Source organism: Pseudoliparis swirei, chromosome 2 (assembly GCF_029220125.1).
Source record: "Pseudoliparis swirei isolate HS2019 ecotype Mariana Trench chromosome 2, NWPU_hadal_v1, whole genome shotgun sequence".
Classification (NCBI taxonomy): domain Eukaryota; kingdom Metazoa; phylum Chordata; class Actinopteri; order Perciformes; family Liparidae; genus Pseudoliparis; species Pseudoliparis swirei.
Window position 1 is genome coordinate 24342578 of NC_079389.1, and position 20649 is coordinate 24363226.

General features: G+C 48.0%; 2 protein-coding genes across 11 annotated transcripts in view; both read left to right on the forward strand.

Moving 5' to 3' along the window:
- The window catches only part of LOC130203042 (titin-like), a 118230-nt gene extending 106656 nt beyond the window's left edge, over positions 1–11574 (forward strand). Inside the window, exon 101 of the mRNA XM_056428938.1 lies at positions 11521–11574. Within this exon, the coding sequence (XP_056284913.1) occupies positions 11521–11574 (54 nt within the window). The remainder of the gene's footprint in view (positions 1–11520) is intronic.
- LOC130205291 (titin-like) overlaps positions 11529–20649 on the forward strand; it is a 126826-nt gene continuing 117705 nt past the window's right edge. For 7 of the 10 annotated variants that reach the window (XM_056432563.1, XM_056432613.1, XM_056432572.1 and 4 more), the window contains exons 1-17: positions 11529–11806; positions 12406–12589; positions 12673–12756; positions 12950–13217; positions 13616–13870; positions 15485–15694; positions 15817–15894; positions 15989–16015; positions 17289–17327; positions 17437–17481; positions 17667–17714; positions 18937–18993; positions 19427–19498; positions 19726–19794; positions 19899–19979; positions 20102–20173; positions 20398–20601. In XM_056432563.1, the coding sequence (XP_056288538.1) occupies positions 11580–11806; positions 12406–12589; positions 12673–12756; positions 12950–13217; positions 13616–13870; positions 15485–15694; positions 15817–15894; positions 15989–16015; positions 17289–17327; positions 17437–17481; positions 17667–17714; positions 18937–18993; positions 19427–19498; positions 19726–19794; positions 19899–19979; positions 20102–20173; positions 20398–20601 (2020 nt within the window). In that variant the 5' untranslated portion in view covers positions 11529–11579. The remainder of the gene's footprint in view (positions 11807–12405; positions 12590–12672; positions 12757–12949; positions 13218–13615; positions 13871–15484; positions 15695–15816; positions 15895–15988; positions 16016–17288; positions 17328–17436; positions 17482–17666; positions 17715–18936; positions 18994–19426; positions 19499–19725; positions 19795–19898; positions 19980–20101; positions 20174–20397; positions 20602–20649) is intronic. The other 3 variants (XM_056432580.1, XM_056432554.1, XM_056432588.1) reach the window with 3 other exon arrangements.

Sequence of the window (20649 nt, forward strand, 5' to 3'; positions counted from 1 at the left end):
CAGAGAACACAGAGTACACACCAGAGAACACAGAGTACACACCAGAGAACACAGAGTACACACTAGAGAACACAGAGTACACACCAGAGTACACAGGGTACACACCAGAGAACACAGAGTACACACCAGAGAACACAGAGTACACACCAGAGAACACAGAGTACACACCAGAGAACACAGAGTACACACTAGAGAACACAGAGTACACACCAGAGAACACAGAGTACACACCAGAGAACACAGAGTACACACCAGAGAACACAGAGTACACACCAGAGAACACAGAGTACACACCAGAGAACACAGAGTACACACCAGAGTACACAGGGTACACACCAGAGAACACAGAGTACACACCAGAGTACACAGGGTACACACCAGAGTACACACCAGAGTACACATAGTACACACCAGAGAACACAGAGTACACACCAGAGAACACAGAGTACACACCAGAGAACACAGAGTACACACCAGAGAACACAGAGTACACACCAGAGAACACAGAGTACACACCAGAGAACACAGAGTACACACTAGAGAACACAGAGTACACACCAGAGTACACAGGGTACACACCAGAGAACACAGAGTACACACCAGAGAACACAGAGTACACACCAGAGAACACAGAGTACACACCAGAGAACACAGAGTACACACCAGAGAACACAGAGTACACACCAGAGAACACAGAGTACACACCAGAGAACACAGAGTACACACCAGAGAACACAGAGTACACACCAGAGAACACAGAGTACACACCAGAGAACACAGAGTACACACCAGAGAACACAGAGTACACACTAGAGAACACAGAGTACACACCAGAGAACACAGAGTACACACCAGAGAACACAGAGTACACACCAGAGAACACATAGTACACACCAGAGAACACAGAGTACACACCAGAGAACACAGAGTACACACCAGAGAACACAGAGTACACAGAGTACACACCAGAGAACACAGAGTACACACCAGAGTACACAGGGTACACACCAGAGAACACAGAGTACACACCAGAGTACACACCAGAGAACACAGAGTACACACCAGAGAACACAGAGTACACACCAGAGAACACAGAGTACACACCAGAGTACACAGAGAACACACCAGAGAACACAGAGTACACACCAGAGAACACAGAGTACACACCAGAGAACACAGAGTACACACCAGAGAACACAGAGTACACACCAGAGAACACAGAGAACACACCAGAGAACACAGAGTACACACAGAGAACACAGAGTACACACCAGAGAACACAGAGTACACACCAGAGTACACAGGGTACACACCAGAGAACACAGAGTACACACCAGAGAACACAGAGTACACACCAGAGAACACAGAGTACACACTAGAGAACACAGAGTACACACCAGAGAACACAGAGTACACACCAGAGAACACAGAGTACACACCAGAGAACACAGAGTACACACCAGAGAACACAGAGTACACACCAGAGAACACAGAGTACACACCAGAGAACACATAGTACACACAGAGAACACAGAGTACACACCAGAGAACACAGAGTACACACCAGAGAACACAGAGTACACACCAGAGTACACAGAGTACACACCAGAGAACACAGAGTACACACCAGAGAACACAGAGTACACACCAGAGAACACAGAGTACACACCAGAGTACACAGAGTACACACCAGAGAACACAGAGTACACACCAGAGAACACAGAGTACACACCAGAGAACACAGAGAACACACCAGAGAACACAGAGTACACACCAGAGAACACAGAGTACACACCAGAGAACACAGAGAACACACAGAGAACACAGAGTACACACCAGAGTACACAGGGTACACACCAGAGAACACAGAGTACACACTAGAGAACACAGAGTACACACCAGAGAACACAGGTACACACCAGAGAACACAGAGTACACACCAGAGAACACAGAGTACACACCAGAGAACACAGAGTACACACAGAGAACACAGAGTACACACAGAGTACACAGGTACACACCAGAGACACAGAGTACACACCAGAGTACACAGAGTACACACCAGAGTACACAGAGTACACACCAGAGAACACAGAGTACACACCAGAGAACACAGAGTACACACCAGAGAACACAGAGAACACACCAGAGAACACAGAGTACACACCAGAGAACACAGAGTACACACCAGAGAACACAGAGTACACACCAGAGTACACAGGTACACACCAGAGAACACAGAGTACACACCAGAGAACACAGAGTACACACCAGAGAACACAGAGTACACACCAGAGAACACAGAGTACACACCAGAGAACACAGGGTACACACCAGAGAACACAGAGTACACACCAGAGAACACAGAGTACACACCAGAGTACACAGGGTACACACCAGAGTACACAGAGTACACACCAGAGAACACAGAGTACACACCAGAGAACACAGAGTACACACCAGAGAACACAGAGTACACACCAGAGAACACAGGGTACACACCAGAGAACACAGAGTACACACCAGAGAACACAGAGTACACAAGAGAACACAGAGTACACACCAGAGAACACAGAGTACACACCAGAGAACACAGAGTACACACTAGAGAACAGAGTACACACCAGAGAACACAGGTACACCAGAGAACACAGAGTACACACCAGAGAACACAGAGTACACACCAGAGAACACAGAGTACACACAGAGAACACAGAGTACACACCAGAGAACACAGAGTACACACCAGAGAACACAGAGTACACACCAGAGAACACAGGAGTACACACCAGAGAACACAGAGTACACACTAGAGAACACAGAGTACACACCAGAGAACACAGAGTACACACCAGAGAACACATAGTACACACCAGAGAACACAGAGTACACACCAGAGAACACAGAGTACACACCAGAGAACACAGAGTACACACCAGAGAACACAGAGTACACACCAGAGAACACAGAGTACACACCAGAGAACACAGGTACACACCAGAGAACACAGAGTACACACATAGTACACACCAGAGAACACAGAGTACACACCAGAGAACACAGAGTACACACCAGAGAACACAGGTACACACCAGAGAACACAGAGTACACACCAGAGAACACAGAGTACACACCAGAGAACACAGAGTACACACCAGAGAACACAGAGTACACACCAGAGAACACAGAGTACACACCAGAGAACACAGAGTACACACCAGAGAACACAGGTACACACCAGAGAACACAGAGTACACACCAGAGAACACAGAGTACACACCAGAGAACACAGAGTACACACCAGAGAACACAGAGTACACACTAGAGAACACAGAGTACACACCAGAGAACACAGAGTACACACCAGAAAACACAGAGTACACACCAGAGAACACAGAGTACACACCAGAGAACACAGAGTACACACCAGAGAACACAGAGTACACACCAGAGAACACAGAGTACACACCAGAGAACACAGGTACACACCAGAGAACACAGAGTACACACCAGAGAACACAGAGTACACACCAGAGAACACAGAGTACACACCAGAGAACACAGAGTACACACCAGAGAACACAGAGTACACACCAGAGAACACATAGTACACACCAGAGAACACAGAGTACACACCAGAGAACACAGAGTACACACCAGAGAACACAGAGTACACACTAGAGAACACAGAGTACACACCAGAGAACACAGAGTACACACCAGAGAACACAGAGTACACACCAGAGAACACAGAGTACACACCAGAGAACACAGAGTACACACCAGAGAACACAGAGTACACACTAGAGAACACAGAGTACACACCAGAGAACACAGAGTACACACCAGAGAACACAGAGTACACACCAGAGAACACATAGTACACACCAGAGAACACAGAGTACACCAGAGAACACAGAGTACACACCAGAGAACACAGAGTACACACCAGAGTACACAGAGTACACACCAGAGAACACAGAGTACACACCAGAGAACACAGAGTACACACCAGAGAACACATAGTACACACCAGAGAACACAGGGTACACACCAGAGAACACATAGTACACACCAGAGAACACAGAGTACACACCAGAGAACACAGAGTACACACCAGAGAACACAGAGTACACACCAGAGAACACAGAGTACACACCAGAGAACACTAGGTACACACCAGAGAACACAGAGTACACACCAGAGAACACAGAGTACACACCAGAGAACACAGAGTACACACCAGAGAACACAGGGTACACACCAGAGAACACAGAGTACACACCAGAGAACACAGAGTACACACCAGAGAACACAGAGTACACACCAGAGAACACAGAGTACACACCAGAGAACACAGAGTACACACTAGAGAACACAGAGTACACACCAGAGAACACAGAGTACACACCAGAGAACACAGGGTACACACCAGAGAACACAGAGTACACACCAGAGAACACAGAGTACACACCAGAGAACACAGAGTACACACCAGAGAACACAGAGTACACACCAGAGAACACAGAGTACACACCAGAGAACACAGAGTACACACTAGAGAACACAGAGTACACACCAGAGTACACAGGGTACACACCAGAGAACACAGAGTACACACCAGAGAACACAGAGTACACACTAGAGAACACAGAGTACACACCAGAGAACACAGAGTACACACCAGAGAACACAGAGTACACACTAGAGAACACACCAGAGAACACAGAGTACACACTAGAGAACACAGAGTACACACCAGAGAACACAGAGTACACACCAGAGAACACAGGGTACACACCAGAGAACACAGAGTACACACCAGAGAACACAGAGTACACACCAGAGAACACAGAGTACACACCAGAGAACACAGAGTACACAGAGTACACAGAGTACACACTAGAGAACACAGAGTACACACCAGAGAACACAGAGTACACAGAGAACACAGAGTACACACCAGAGAACACAGAGTACACACACCAGAGAACAGAGAACACACCAGAGAACACAGAGTACACACCAGAGTACACAGAGTACACACCAGAGAACACAGAGTACACACCAGAGAACACAGAGTACACACTAGAGAACACAGGGTACACACCAGAGAACACAGAGTACACACCAGAGAACACAGAGTACACACCAGAGAACACAGAGTACACACTAGAGAACACAGAGTACACACCAGAGAACACAGAGTACACACCAGAGTACACAGGGTACACACCAGAGAACACAGAGTACACACCAGAGAACACAGAGTACACACCAGAGAACACAGAGTACACACCAGAGAACACAGAGTACACACTAGAGAACACAGAGTACACACCAGAGAACACAGAGTACACACCAGAGAACACAGAGTACACACCAGAGTACACACCAGAGTACACAGGGTACACACCAGAGAACACAGAGTACACACCAGAGAACACAGAGTACACACCAGAGAACACAGAGTACACACCAGAGAACACAGAGTACACACCAGAGTACACAGGGTACACACCAGAGAACACAGAGTACACACCAGAGAACACAGAGTACACACCAGAGAACACAGAGTACACACCAGAGAACACAGAGTACACACCAGAGAACACAGAGTACACACCAGAGAACACAGAGTACACACCAGAGAACACAGAGTACACACTAGAGAACACAGAGTACACACCAGAGAACACAGAGTACACACCAGAGAACACAGGGTACACACCAGAGAACACAGAGTACACACCAGAGAACACAGAGTACACACTAGAGAACACAGAGTACACACCAGAGAACACAGAGTACACACCAGAGAACACAGAGTACACACCAGAGAACACAGAGTACACACCAGAGAACACAGAGTACACACCAGAGAACACAGAGTACACACCAGAGAACACAGAGTACACACCAGAGAACACAGAGTACACACTAGAGAACACAGAGTACACACCAGAGAACACAGAGTACACACTAGAGAACACATAGTACACACCAGAGAACACAGAGTACACACCAGAGTACACAGGGTACACACCAGAGAACACAGAGTACACACCAGAGAACACAGAGTACACACCAGAGAACACAGAGTACACACCAGAGAACACAGAGTACACACCAGAGAACACAGAGTACACACTAGAGAACACAGAGTACACACCAGAGTACACAGGGTACACACCAGAGAACACAGAGTACACACCAGAGAACACAGAGTACACACCAGAGAACACAGAGTACACACCAGAGAACACAGAGTACACACCAGAGTACACACCAGAGTACACACCAGAGAACACATAGTACACACCAGAGTACACACCAGAGTACACATAGTACACACCAGAGAACACAGAGTACACACCAGAGAACACAGAGTACACACCAGAGAACACAGAGTACACACCAGAGAACACAGAGTACACACCAGAGAACACAGAGTACACACTAGAGAACACAGAGTACACACCAGAGAACACAGAGTACACACCAGAGAACACAGAGTACACACTAGAGAACACAGAGTACACACCAGAGTACACAGGGTACACACCAGAGAACACAGAGTACACACCAGAGAACACAGAGTACACACCAGAGAACACAGAGTACACACCAGAGAACACAGAGTACACACCAGAGAACACAGAGTACACACCAGAGTACACAGAGTACACACCAGAGAACACAGAGTACACACCAGAGAACACAGAGTACACACCAGAGAACACAGAGTACACACCAGAGAACACAGAGTACACACCAGAGAACACAGAGTACACACCAGAGTACACAGAGTACACACCAGAGAACACAGAGTACACACCAGAGTACACAGGGTACACACCAGAGTACACAGAGTACACACCAGAGAACACAGAGTACACACCAGAGAACACAGAGTACACACCAGAGTACACAGAGTACACACCAGAGAACACAGAGTACACACCAGAGAACACAGAGTACACACCAGAGAACACAGAGTACACACCAGAGAACACAGAGTACACACTAGAGAACACAGAGTACACACCAGAGAACACAGAGTACACACCAGAGAACACAGAGTACACACCAGAGAACACAGAGTACACACCAGAGAACACAGAGTACACACCAGAGAACACAGGGTACACACCAGAGAACACAGAGTACACACCAGAGAACACAGAGTACACACCAGAGAACACAGAGTACACACCAGAGAACACAGAGTACACCAGAGAACACAGAGTACACACCAGAGAACACAGAGTACACACTAGAGAACACAGAGTACACACCAGAGTACACAGGGTACACACCAGAGAACACAGAGTACACACTAGAGAACACAGAGTACACACCAGAGTACACAGGGTACACACCAGAGAACACAGAGTACACACCAGAGAACACAGAGTACACACCAGAGAACACAGAGTACACACCAGAGTACACAGAGTACACACCAGAGAACACAGAGTACACACCAGAGAACACAGAGTACACACCAGAGAACACAGAGTACACACCAGAGAACACAGAGTACACACCAGAGAACACAGAGTACACACCAGAGAACACAGAGTACACACCAGAGAACACAGAGTACACACCAGAGAACACAGAGTACACACCAGAGAACACAGAGTACACACCAGAGAACACAGAGTACACACCAGAGAACACAGAGTACACACCAGAGAACACAGAGTACACACCAGAGAACACAGAGTACACACCAGAGTACACAGGGTACACACCAGAGTACACACCAGAGAACACAGGGTACACACCAGAGTACACAGGGTACACACCAGAGTACACAGAGTACACACCAGAGAACACAGGGTACACACCAGAGAACACAGAGTACACACCAGAGAACACAGGGTACACACCAGAGAACACAGGGTACACACCAGAGTACACAGGGTACACACCAGAGAACACAGAGTACACACCAGAGAACACAGGGTACACACCAGAGAACACAGAGTACACACCAGAGAACACAGAGTACACACCAGAGAACACAGAGTACACACCAGAGAACACAGAGTACACACCAGAGAACACAGAGTACACACCAGAGAACACAGAGTACACACCAGAGAACACAGAGTACACACCAGAGAACACAGAGTACACACTAGAGAACACAGAGTACACACCAGAGTACACAGAGTACACACCAGAGAACACAGAGTACACACCAGAGAACACAGAGTACACACCAGAGAACACAGAGTACACACCAGAGAACACAGAGTACACACCAGAGAACACAGAGTACACACTAGAGAACACAGAGTACACACCAGAGAACACAGAGTACACACCAGAGAACACAGAGTACACACCAGAGAACACAGAGTACACACCAGAGAACACAGAGTACACACCAGAGTACACACCAGAGAACACATAGTACACACCAGAGTACACACCAGAGAACACAGGGTACACACCAGAGAACACAGAGTACACACCAGAGTACACAGGGTACACACCAGAGAACACAGAGTACACACCAGAGAACACAGAGTACACACCAGAGAACACAGAGTACACACCAGAGAACACAGAGTACACACCAGAGAACACAGAGTACACACCAGAGAACACAGAGTACACACCAGAGAACACAGAGTACACACCAGAGAACACAGAGTACACACCAGAGAACACAGAGTACACACCAGAGTACACAGGGTACACACCAGAGAACACAGAGTACACACCAGAGAACACAGAGTACACACCAGAGAACACAGAGTACACACCAGAGAACACAGAGTACACACCAGAGTACACAGGGTACACACCAGAGTACACACCAGAGTACACATAGTACACACCAGAGTACACAGGGTACACACCAGAGAACACAGAGTACACACCAGAGTACACAGGGTACACACCAGAGAACACAGAGTACACACCAGAGAACACATAGTACACACCAGAGTACACAGGGTACACACCAGAGAACACAGAGTACACACCAGAGAACACAGGGTACACACCAGAGAACACAGAGTACACACCAGAGAACACATAGTACACACCAGAGTACACAGGGTACACATAGTACACACCAGAGTACACAGAGTACACACCAGAGAACACATAGTACACACCAGAGTACACACCAGAGAACACATAGTACACACCAGAGTACACAGGGTACACACCAGAGTACACAGAGTACACACCAGAGAACACAGAGTACACACCAGAGAACACAGAGTACACACCAGAGTACACAGATAACACACCAGAGAACACAGAGTACACACCAGAGTACACAGAGTACACACCAGAGAACACAGAGTACACACCAGAGTACACAGAGTACACACCAGAGAACACAGAGTACACACCAGAGTACACAGGGTACACACCAGAGTACACACCAGAGAACACATAGTACACACCAGAGAACACAGAGTACACACCAGAGAACACAGAGTACACACCAGAGAACACAGAGTACACACCAGAGTACACACCAGAGAACACAGAGTACACACTAGAGAACACAGGGTACACACCAGAGTACACAGGGTACACACCAGAGTACACACCAGAGTACACAGGGTACACACCAGAGTACACAGAGTACACACCAGAGAACACAGAGTACACACCAGAGAACACATAGTACACACCAGAGAACACAGAGTACACACCAGAGAACACATAGTACACACCAGAGTACACAGGGTACACACCAGAGTACACAGAGTACACACCAGAGAACACATAGTACACACCAGAGAACACAGGGTACACACCAGAGAACACATAGTACACACCAGAGTACACACCAGAGTACACACCAGAGAACACATAGTACACACCAGAGTACACACCAGAGAACACAGAGTACACACCAGAGAACACAGAGTACACACCAGAGTACACACCAGAGTACACACCAGAGAACACATAGTACACACCAGAGTACACAGGGAACACACCAGAGAACACATAGTACACACCAGAGTACACAGAGTACACACCAGAGTACACACCAGAGTACACAGGGTACACACCAGAGTGCACAGGGTACACACCAGAGAACACATAGTACACACCAGAGTACACATAGTACACACCAGAGTACACAGAGTACACACCAGAGAACACATAGTACACACCAAAGTACACATAGTACACACCAGAGAACACATAGTACACACCAGAGTACACACCAGAGTACACAGAGTACACACCAGAGAACACATAGTACACACCAGAGTACACATAGTACACACCAGAGTACACAGGGTACACACCAGAGAACACATAGTACACACCAGAGTACACAGAGTACACACCAGAGTACACAGAGTACACACCAGAGTACACAGGGTACACACCAGAGAACACATAGTACACACCAGAGTACACATAGTACACACCAGAGTACACAGGGTACAAACCAGAGTACACAGGGTACACACCAGAGAACACACCAGAGTACACAGGGTACACACCAGAGTACACAGGGTACACACCAGAGTACACACCAGAGTACACACCAGAGAACACATAGTACACACCAGAGTACACAGGGTACACACCAGAGAACACATAGTACACACCAGAGTACACAGAGTACACACCAGAGTACACACCAGAGAACACAGAGTACACACCAGAGAACACATAGTACACACCAGAGAACACAGAGTACACACCAGAGAACACAGAGTACACACCAGAGTACACAGAGTACACACCAGAGAACACAGAGTACACACTAGAGAACACAGAGTACACACCAGAGTACACAGAGTACACACCAGAGAACACAGAGTACACACCAGAGAACACATAGTACACACCAGAGTACACACCAGAGTACACAGAGTACACACCAGAGAACACAGAGTACACACCAGAGAACACATAGTACACACCAGAGAACACAGGGTACACACCAGAGTACACACCAGAGTACACACCAGAGTACACACCAGAGTACACATAGTACACACCAGAGTACACAGGGTACACACCAGAGAACACACCAGAGTACACACCAGAGTACACAGGGAACACACCAGAGAACACACCAGAGTACACAGAGTACACACCAGAGTACACAGGGTACACACCAGAGTACACACCAGAGAACACATAGTACACACCAGAGTACACAGGGTACACACCAGAGAACACACCAGAGTACACACCAGAGTACACAGAGTACACACCAGAGTACACAGAGTACACACCAGAGAACACAGAGTACACACCAGAGAACACACCAGAGTACACAGGGTACACACCAGAGTACACACCAGAGTACACAGAGTACACACCAGAGTACACAGGGTACACACCAGAGTACACACCAGAGTACACACCAGAGTACACACCAGAGTACACACCAGAGTACACATTTAGTACACACACACCACATGTAGTACACATGTACTCCACAGCGGGGCGTAGCCTGCAGTTTCCTGTTGCGTAACAGTGACCCTGAACTCACCTGTCCCTCCACAGAATCTGTCGCCACCTTCATCGCCAAAGTGGGCGGCGACCCGATCCCCAGCGTGAAGTGGATGAAGGGGAAGTGGCGGCAGGTGACGCACGGCGGCCGCATCTCCATCGACCAGAAGGGCCGCGAGGCCAAGCTGGAGATCCGGGAGGTCACCAAGTCGGACTCGGGTCAGTACCGCTGCGTCGCCGCCAACAAGCACGGCGAGATCGAGTGCGCCGCCGACATGCACGTGGACGAGAAGAAAGGGGCGGAGCAACCGGACGGAGACCTGCGCGCCAAGCTGAAGAAGTGAGTTTCATCGGCACTCGAACGGCCGGCTCGCCGAGCGCCGCCTTCCCCTCCTGACCGCCTGTCTCCCTCCTGACCGCCTGTCTCCCTCCTGACCGCCTGTCTCTCTCCTGACCGCCTTCCCCTCCTGACCGCCTTCCCCTCCTGACCGCCTGTCTCCCTCCTGACCGCCTGTCTCTCTCCTGACCACCTTCCCCTCCTGACCGCCTGTCTCCCTCCTGACCGCCTGTCTCTCTCCTGACCACCTTCCCCTCCTGACCGCCTTCCCCTCCTGACCGCCTGTCTCCCTCCTGACCGCCTGTCTCCCTCCTGACCGCCTTCCCCTCCTGACCGCCTGTCTCTCTCCTGACCGCCTTCCCCTCCTGACCGCCTGTCTCCCTCCTGACCGCCTGTCTCTCTCCTGACCGCCTTCCCCTCCTGACCGCCTGTCTCCCTCCTGACCGCCTTCCCCTCCTGACCGCCTGTCTCCCTCCTGACCGCCTGTCTCTCCTGACCGCCTTCCCCTCCTGACCGCCTGTCTCCCTCCTGACCGCCTTCCCCTCCTGACCGCCTGTCTCCCTCCTGACCGCCTTCCCCTCCTGACCGCCTGTCTCCCTCAGGACGCCGTCCAAGCAGAAGAGTCCTCAGGAGGAGAAGGACGTGGACATCGTGGAGCTGCTGAGGAACGTGGACCCCAAAGAGTACGAGAAGTACGCGCGCATGTACGGCATCACGGACTACCGGGGCCTGCTGCAGGCCATCGAGCAGCTGAAGAAGGAGAAGGCCGAGGAGGGCGGCAGACCGGTACGGGGGGGGGCTGTGGGGGTGTGTCTCTGTGTGTGTGTGTGTGTGCGTCTCTGGTGTGTAACAGGATGTGTCGTTGACAGGAAGTGGAACGTGGAAGCAGAGAGTCTGACGAGGACATGGCCCGACTGGTGGCCGACCTGCAGAAGAGGATGGAGCGCACCGAGGTCAGGACGCGTTCACTGACCGCTGGGAAAACACACACCTGAAATGACAGAACGTTTTACATAGAAGTGAAGATCCAGACACAGAGAGACATTAAGCATGAAGAGATAAACGTTTTTATTTGTTCTGAACAACGAGAGATCACAGACGAGCAGAACGTCTGATAATCACACGCGATGCCGTTTCCTCCCGCAGCCCGTCACCGTGGTGAAGGACATCGCCGACATGTCTGTCTCCACCAACAAGGAGGCGGTGTTTGAGTGCGAGGTTAAGATCAACTACCCAGAGATCACCCTGTCCTGGTACAAGGGCACCCAGAAGCTGGACACCGGCAACAAGTACGACATCAGCATCAGCGGAGAGCGCCACCTGCTGAAGGTCAAGAGCTGCCAGCCCGCCGACCAGGGCAACTACCGCGTGGTGTGTGGGCCGCACATCTCCAGCGCCAAGCTCACCGTCATGGGTCAGTAGCTCGCATCTGTAGGTCCTCCAGAGGTCTTCAGCAAAGGCTCTTTGATTAGACTATGATTCAAATACATTTTTGTCAATGAAATGAAAGTCAGTACTTGACTACCCCTACAGCCAGGGGGTACTTCATTCTCTGAAAGGCAGTACTTGACTACCCCTACAGCCAGGGGGTACTTCATTCTCTGAAAGGCAGTACTTGACTACCCCTACAGCCAGGGGGTACTTCATGCTCTGAAAGGCAGTACTTGACTACCCCTACAGCCAGGGGGTACTTCATGCTCTGAAAGGCAGTACTTGACTACCCCTACAGCCAGGGGGTACTTCATGCTCTGAAAGGCAGTACTTGTACGCAGCCGATCCTCACGGCCTCCTGTCCTTCCTTTTGTCTTCCAGAGGTGGAGAAACATCTGCAGGACACTTCGGGTAAGGAAGGCCAGCTGTGCTCTCTGTCTTGTCAGTTGTCCGTCCCGAACGTAGAGGCTCAGTGGTTTAGAAACAGCCAGCGTTTAGAGATGAAGGGCAGGTACTCGTCAGAGGTCCATCACAAGGTTCAGAAGCTTCTGATCAGAGACCTGAAGACTGAAGACCAGGGCCGCTACACCTGCAAGTACCAGAACCTGGAGTCCAACGCAGACCTCTGGGTCGAAGGTTTGTACCCAGGAACCGTTGGACCTTGTAGACGTGATGGATGCTCTCCGTGTTCTAACCTCTTGGGATGGATGTTTGAATTCCTCTTTTTTTCCTCTTTCTTATGGGATTTGTCCTCCTGTGTCTTAACCCTCTTCACACCTCTCTCCTGAATTATCCGCCAAAAACACTGTCAGGCCATCTTCTCATTCGTTGTCTACTTACATTCGTCTCAACTCGCCCCCCCCCCCAAACCCAACCAGCAGTCCTCATCAGTGGCGGCTGGTGAAATTTTTTTGGGGGGGCGCATTTTAAATATCACTCAACAATGAGAAGAAAAGAGGTTTTGAGTAGAATATTGTAAAAAACAAACCTTTATTTAAAGAACATATCGTGCTCAACACGGTCCAATAACAACTATCAACACACTGTGACTTTAGCATGAGAGGTTCAGAGCAGCTTTAAGGAACATTGGGGGCGGGGCTTCAGAGGGTCACAGAATAAAAGAGTTTCACCCTCACATGAAAGAGGTTCAGAGCAGAATAGAGTCAGAAAGAGATCACATGTTACATTGGGTGACAGAGCAGACCCACTACTGTAAAGACAAGTAGCTCCTCTCTTTAAAGTTGGCAAACTTATCAATAACTCTCTGGTTAAAGTCATCATGTCTGTAACTAGCCTCCATTATTCTGGAGGGAATGTGTCTGTTGTTCAGAACTTCTTCCTTGTGTTTCGATGCCAGTTCGGTCTCCTTCTGCTGCTCTGCTCTGCAGACAGGGTTAGCTTCATGCTGTTAGCGAGTTAGCTTCATGCTGTTCGCTAGTTAGCTTCATGCTGTTAGCGAGTTAGCTTCATGCTCTTAGCTAGATGCTGCGTTAAGATTCGTGCTTTACACTTGTCTGCAGCTCTTTAGATCCCTCCCCCCGTTGTAGTCCAGAGAGTTTCAGTCCCTTTGGAACAACAGACAGGAGAAACTAAACAGCATTACTCACTGAGCCTCCAGCTAACAGCTCCGTTAGCTACCTGCTCCCGTAGCTCCGTGGAGCTCTCTGGCTGAGGGAACATACCGGTCTCTGATTGGCCGAATAGTCCAGTCACGTGAAATAATAAAACGATGTCATTGGCCAACGAGCGCACATTTTTGTGCCCCAAGATTCACGTTTCATCCGCCAATGAGAAGCCGTCCTTGCCGAAACGACTGAAATGTTTTCTCGCTGCCGCACACACACGTTGGGCCGGTGTCCCGAAAAAGGGGGCGGGGCTTCTCTCCGTGATAATGAGTGGCGATATATTATATGTTTTCACATTAACTTAAGTGGTTGTTGACAGGCTGACGGTCTCCCACACACATTTAGAGCATCAACACGGTATATTTACTATTGAAATGATTTGGGATATAATGTTTTTTGACAGGAATTTTTTTTCTTCTTCTTTTTTTTTCTTCATCTCAACATTTTAAGAGGGGCGGCGCCCTAGCGCCCCCTATGGACGCACCGCCACTGGTCCTCATACCCTCCAGCCCCCTGATCATCTCCTCTAACCGTGTGGATGTTGTGTCCATTAAACAACTACCATTCAAGTTCTATCTCACAAGCTGTGGTGCCGTTTACCCATTACCGTCTTTATCTGTTCTAGCCGAACAAATTCATTTCACCAAACGCATCCACAACATCGAAGTCAACGAGCGCCAGGCGGCCACCTTTGAGTGCGAGGTGTCCTTCGACAACGCCGTCGTGTCGTGGTACAAAGACACCTGGGAGCTGCGCGAGAGCCCCAAGTACAACTTCACGAGCGAGGGCCGAAGACATTTCATGATCATCCGAAACGTGGCCATCGAAGACGAAGGTGTGTAGAGCGCCATCGGGGCCAGGAACTAAGACGCCGACAAGGAGACCTGCAGATTTCTTTTTTCTTCTCCTTCTCAATGTTCTCATGTGCTAAACGTCTTCATTGATAATCCCGTGTAGGCGTGTATTCTGTGATTGTGAGGTTGGAGCCCAGAGGAGAGGCTAAGAGCACAGCTGAGCTTTATTTGTCTGGCAAAGGTACAGTTTCCAGTCAGACGCCATCTTTTTCTGTTTCTGTTCCGGCGGTATGCGTTTCAGTCTTTAACCGTCTTCATTCTCCCCTCTTCTACAGAAATTGAATTGGCAATGGTGCCCTTCGGTAAGTGTTTTATCTTCGAGAACACTTTAATCTATCGGGGACATTTGGGGGAAATCCTCTTGTCCTCTTCGTCAGTTTCATCTCTGCTGACATGTATAGCCTAGCTTAGCAAAAAACAGCTCGCATAATATGTATTTATGTTATAGATCATAGGACACTGGGAACATAGGACACTGGAAACATAGGACACTGGGAACATAGGACATTTGGAACATAGGACACTGGGAACATAGGACATTTGGAACATAGGACACTGGGAACATAGGACACTGGAAACATAGGACACTGGAAACATAGGACACTGGGAACATAGGACACTGGGAACATAGGACATTTGGAACATAGGACACTGGGAACATAGGTCACTGGAAACATAGGACACTGGGAACATAGGACATTTGGAACATAGGACACTGGGAACATAGGTCACTGGGAACATAGGACATTTGGAACATAGGTCACTGGGAACATAGGACATTTGGAACATAGGACACTGGGAACATAGGACACTGGGAACATAGGACATTTGGAACATAGGACACTGGGAACATAGGACACTGGGAACATAGGACATTTGGAACATAGGACACTGGGAACATAGGACATTTGGAACATAGGACACTGGGAACATAGGACACTGGGAACATAGGACATTTGGAACTTAGTACACTGAGAAGATAGGGCACTGGAAAGACAGGACCCTGGGAAGATAGGCAACTGGGAACATAGGACCCTGGGAACATAGGACACTGAAAAAGATAGTACACGGGAAATATAGGACACTGGAAAGATAGGACATGGGAACTTATGACCCTGGGAACATAGTACTCTGAGAACATGATAACTTGGGAACACAGACACTTGGGGACATAACCCCTAGGATCATAGGACCCTGGTAACTTAGGACCCTGGGAACATGGGAACTTAAGACCCTGAGAATTTAGGCCACTGGGAATATAGGGATAACCCCACATTGACCACGGCCAGTGGATGTTAAGCTACAATCACATCCAGCTCTGTATTATTTGAGCGGTTTTTATTTGGTTGATCTTCTGGCTGCAGTTACAGTGAATTGGTGCTAGTTTTATTTTCCACCTCCTAACAACTCACAAACACTGGGAAACTAGAGGAATTGCCCAGAATATCAGCCTGTCCCTTTATGGACAGAACTGTTAACTTCAGTGTTTCTGTATGTTTTTCTTCAATAACCGATGCATTATGATAGTTTCTTTGAACTAAAGTTCTGGTTTGAACCATATTCCATATTCTGTAGATGTCCCAGACTCGTCAGTTCAGAGACCCGAAATTCAAGGTAAGACTGGAATCATCAGAAACTTGATTTAAAAAATGTTTTGGGCGAAAGCCGACAAACTCAAAAAATTTGACGGCATAATGAAAGCAACGTGTTTTTGTCTTTAAAGAATCTGCTGAATTCTATCACCATCAGGAAGAGATGGAACAAAGAGGTATTTACTGTTTCTATAAACCTCTGCTTACGTCCTCCATCCACAGGATGTTACCCCCAAAACAAAAGATTCAACTGGTTTTCTTTGTCATGGAGTTACATGGCAGATATAAAAACACAATGAATTCACTTGTTTACCATTGTTATCTTCACATTTCTTACAAAACATCCTTTTGTTTCCTGAAGAATCATCTGAATACTCCTATCACTATGAGGAAAAGGTGGAGCAGAGAGGTACAACATGTTTATATCTGTTCTTCCATCTTTCACTCCATCAAACCACCTGAGCAGATCTGGGAAAGACTAGATGACATCATGTGATTCATGAAGGAGTATATATAGAGAGTTTTAATATATTTATTTATTTTGCACTTCACAAGATTACAAAAATATGGATAAAGAAGAAAAAAAATCCTGACGATGTGCTTTTGAATCTTTATTTAAATAATCTTTAAAATGACTTGTTATTGCTATGAGAACTTATTCTCTGTGACCAAAAGAGAACTCATACTGCAGTTACGGTTTTAAATGTTATAAGCGGCCTATCCTTGATAGTAATAATTATAGTAATGATTTGAGCTCATATGCATCTTATAATGTAAATGTACCCACATCTGCCTCTGAGTTCATCATAACATCATCATTGTGTCATCTGACTGACCTATTGGTTATTTATTATTATTATTCTTGTCGGTTTGTCTTCATCCCATCTTCATCTCTTCATCACACTCATCAATGTCTTTTGTTTCCTAGTTTAAGATGTTAATCTGAGTTTAGTTTGTTTCTCTTGAAAGGTCAAAGGTTGGCTTTAGTTGCCACGACATGAACAGATTATGAGACGACGGACCCCCGGGTGTCAACACAAAAGGACTACAAAGAAACATCTTTGTAGTCCTTGTGTGTGTCTTTGTAGTCCCTTTGTGTCTGAGTGGTTGTTTTGTGTCTCTTTGAGTTTGTGTTGTGTTTCTTTGAGTTTGTTTTGTTGTGTGTATTTTTAAGGTTGTTTTGTGTCTCTGAGTTTGTGTTGCGTCTCTTTGAGTTTGTTGTGTCTCTTTGAGGTTGTTGTGTGTTTCTTTGAGGTTGTTGTGTCTCTTTGAGGTTGTTGTGTGTTTCTTTGAGGTTGTTGTGTGTTTCTTTGAGGTTGTTGTGTGTTTCTTTGAGGTTGTTGTGTCTGTTTGAGGTTGTTGTGTGTTTCTTTAAGGTTGTTGTGTGTCTCTTTTTTTGACCTTCGAACCAGTTAGGTTAACAGAAGCTCTGGCTCAGGGGCCCCTTGGCCCTTTGGGCCCCCAGACCTGTTATTGAGGGGTCTGCTTAATGATCTATTCACTTTTTTAAATCTTTTTGGCCAATAGTTTTAGATAAGTCTAGTTTCAGAGTGAAGTGTCCCCTGAGACGACGAGAGCCTGGGCCTCACGTTTGTTGTCTTCTGTCCCTTTTGTGGTCTTCACACCTTCAGTGGAGTCTGAGCGCTGGACAGAAGAGACGGTGACACAGCAGGTGTCCTCGGCCCAAGGTATCAGATCCCTGTGTGTCTCACCCGTTTGACAGAATAACCTCTCTTGGTCTTAACTAAAGTCCATCTGGTCCTTTTTGTGGCTTCTGCTGACCTCTAAAAACCTTTTTAATGTCTTTCTCCAAAAGCATGAATGTAGAACAGTAATTATTTGGCTTTGCATTGAACTTCTCTTCTCATTGGCTCCCTGTTTCCCATGTGCACTGAACCTTAGAGCAGGGAGTCTACACTTTGAACACTTTAAACACATTGTTTTAGGCTTGTGATGATAACACAACACAAGGTTTGATCCAGAATGTTAGAGATGAGAATTTCATTTCATGGTAAGAAGGAAAGCACTGGACTTCATTCCTAGAAGGAACTGAAGGTCTTTGGAGGCTGTTCTTCAGGCGGTGATGTTTCTGGATGTGCTTTGTGTCCGTTCCTCCATCAGTTGCCAGAGTCGCCATTGAGGAGAAAGTGGAGACCAAGAAAGTTGAAATGAGAGAGGAAACCCCAACCAAAGGTAGCGCCTGAACGCCTCCCTGCTTCAGCTCCGTGCCTCTTGACTCACCGCCGCCGTCCTCCTCCACTAACATTCCTTTCCTCTCTTACGCGCTCCAGATGGAGTCGTAGTAGTATGATCTCTTGTAGTTGCTTTCTCTGTCTTCTCTTCTGCTGCGCTTCTCTGCTCGGCCTGAACACGCTCAGCATCTCTCTCTCGTGTCCTTAAACTGTCGCTGTCTCTTTAAGTTCCCAAAGCTGAGAAAAGGCCTGAAGAGAAGCCGGCGGCAGCTGTGAAGGAGCCATCGCCACCAAAAGGTACCGGCACACCTCTGATGTTGGCATGCCCCTGTTTCCTGATGCATTCCTCTCTTCTGAATGTTTGAGTGTCCGTTAACCTTCATTTCACTGACACTCTGAAGCTCCGGAGGCCAGAAAGCCAGTGGAGGAGAAGGTCGCTGCAGTTTTAGTCCCAGAGAAGAAGAAAGCTGCGTCTCCAAAAGGTAGAGAAGTCTGATTCCACGTCTCTCTGCTGATGGCACCGTCCTGGTGCTTCAGCGAGTCTCGTCGTCTCGGTTGTTTGTGACCTTCCGGTTGACCTTGTGTTTTAAATGTATCTTAAAAGCACCAGAGGAGGTACAGAAGCCTGCCGCTGCCCCCCCGACGCCCGCCGAGAAGCCGGGAATGCCAAAGAAAGGTACTTATCTTCCCGGTCGCAGCTTATTTGTGCTTCCAGCGCCTCACCTCTTCATGCCCGTCTTCACCTTCAGTTTCTCAGAACTCTGATGTAGTTTCACTCTTCGTCAGTGCGTCTCACTCTGTTAAATGTCATCTCACTCTTTCGAGCATCTCTTGATAAATCTTCTCTGCTGCCACGACTTCCTGTTAACATTAGCAAATGTCTGTGTTGCCTACCTGAAGATGAGCCCAAGCCTCAGGTACCAGCTGAGCCCAAAAAAGTGGCACTCGCAGCTAAGCCTGCGCCCGAACCCCAACGGAGAGCAGAACTAGAACCCAAAGCGAAGCCCACGCCGGCTCCTAAAGCAGAACCCCAAGCCAGACCCACGGTCGAGCCCGAAGCTAAGCCGGCGCCGGTAAAGAAGCCGGTGACGCCGCCATCCAAAGGTACTTATTCTTGCTCTGTGTGTGTGAGTTGATGTGAGATTCTGTCTG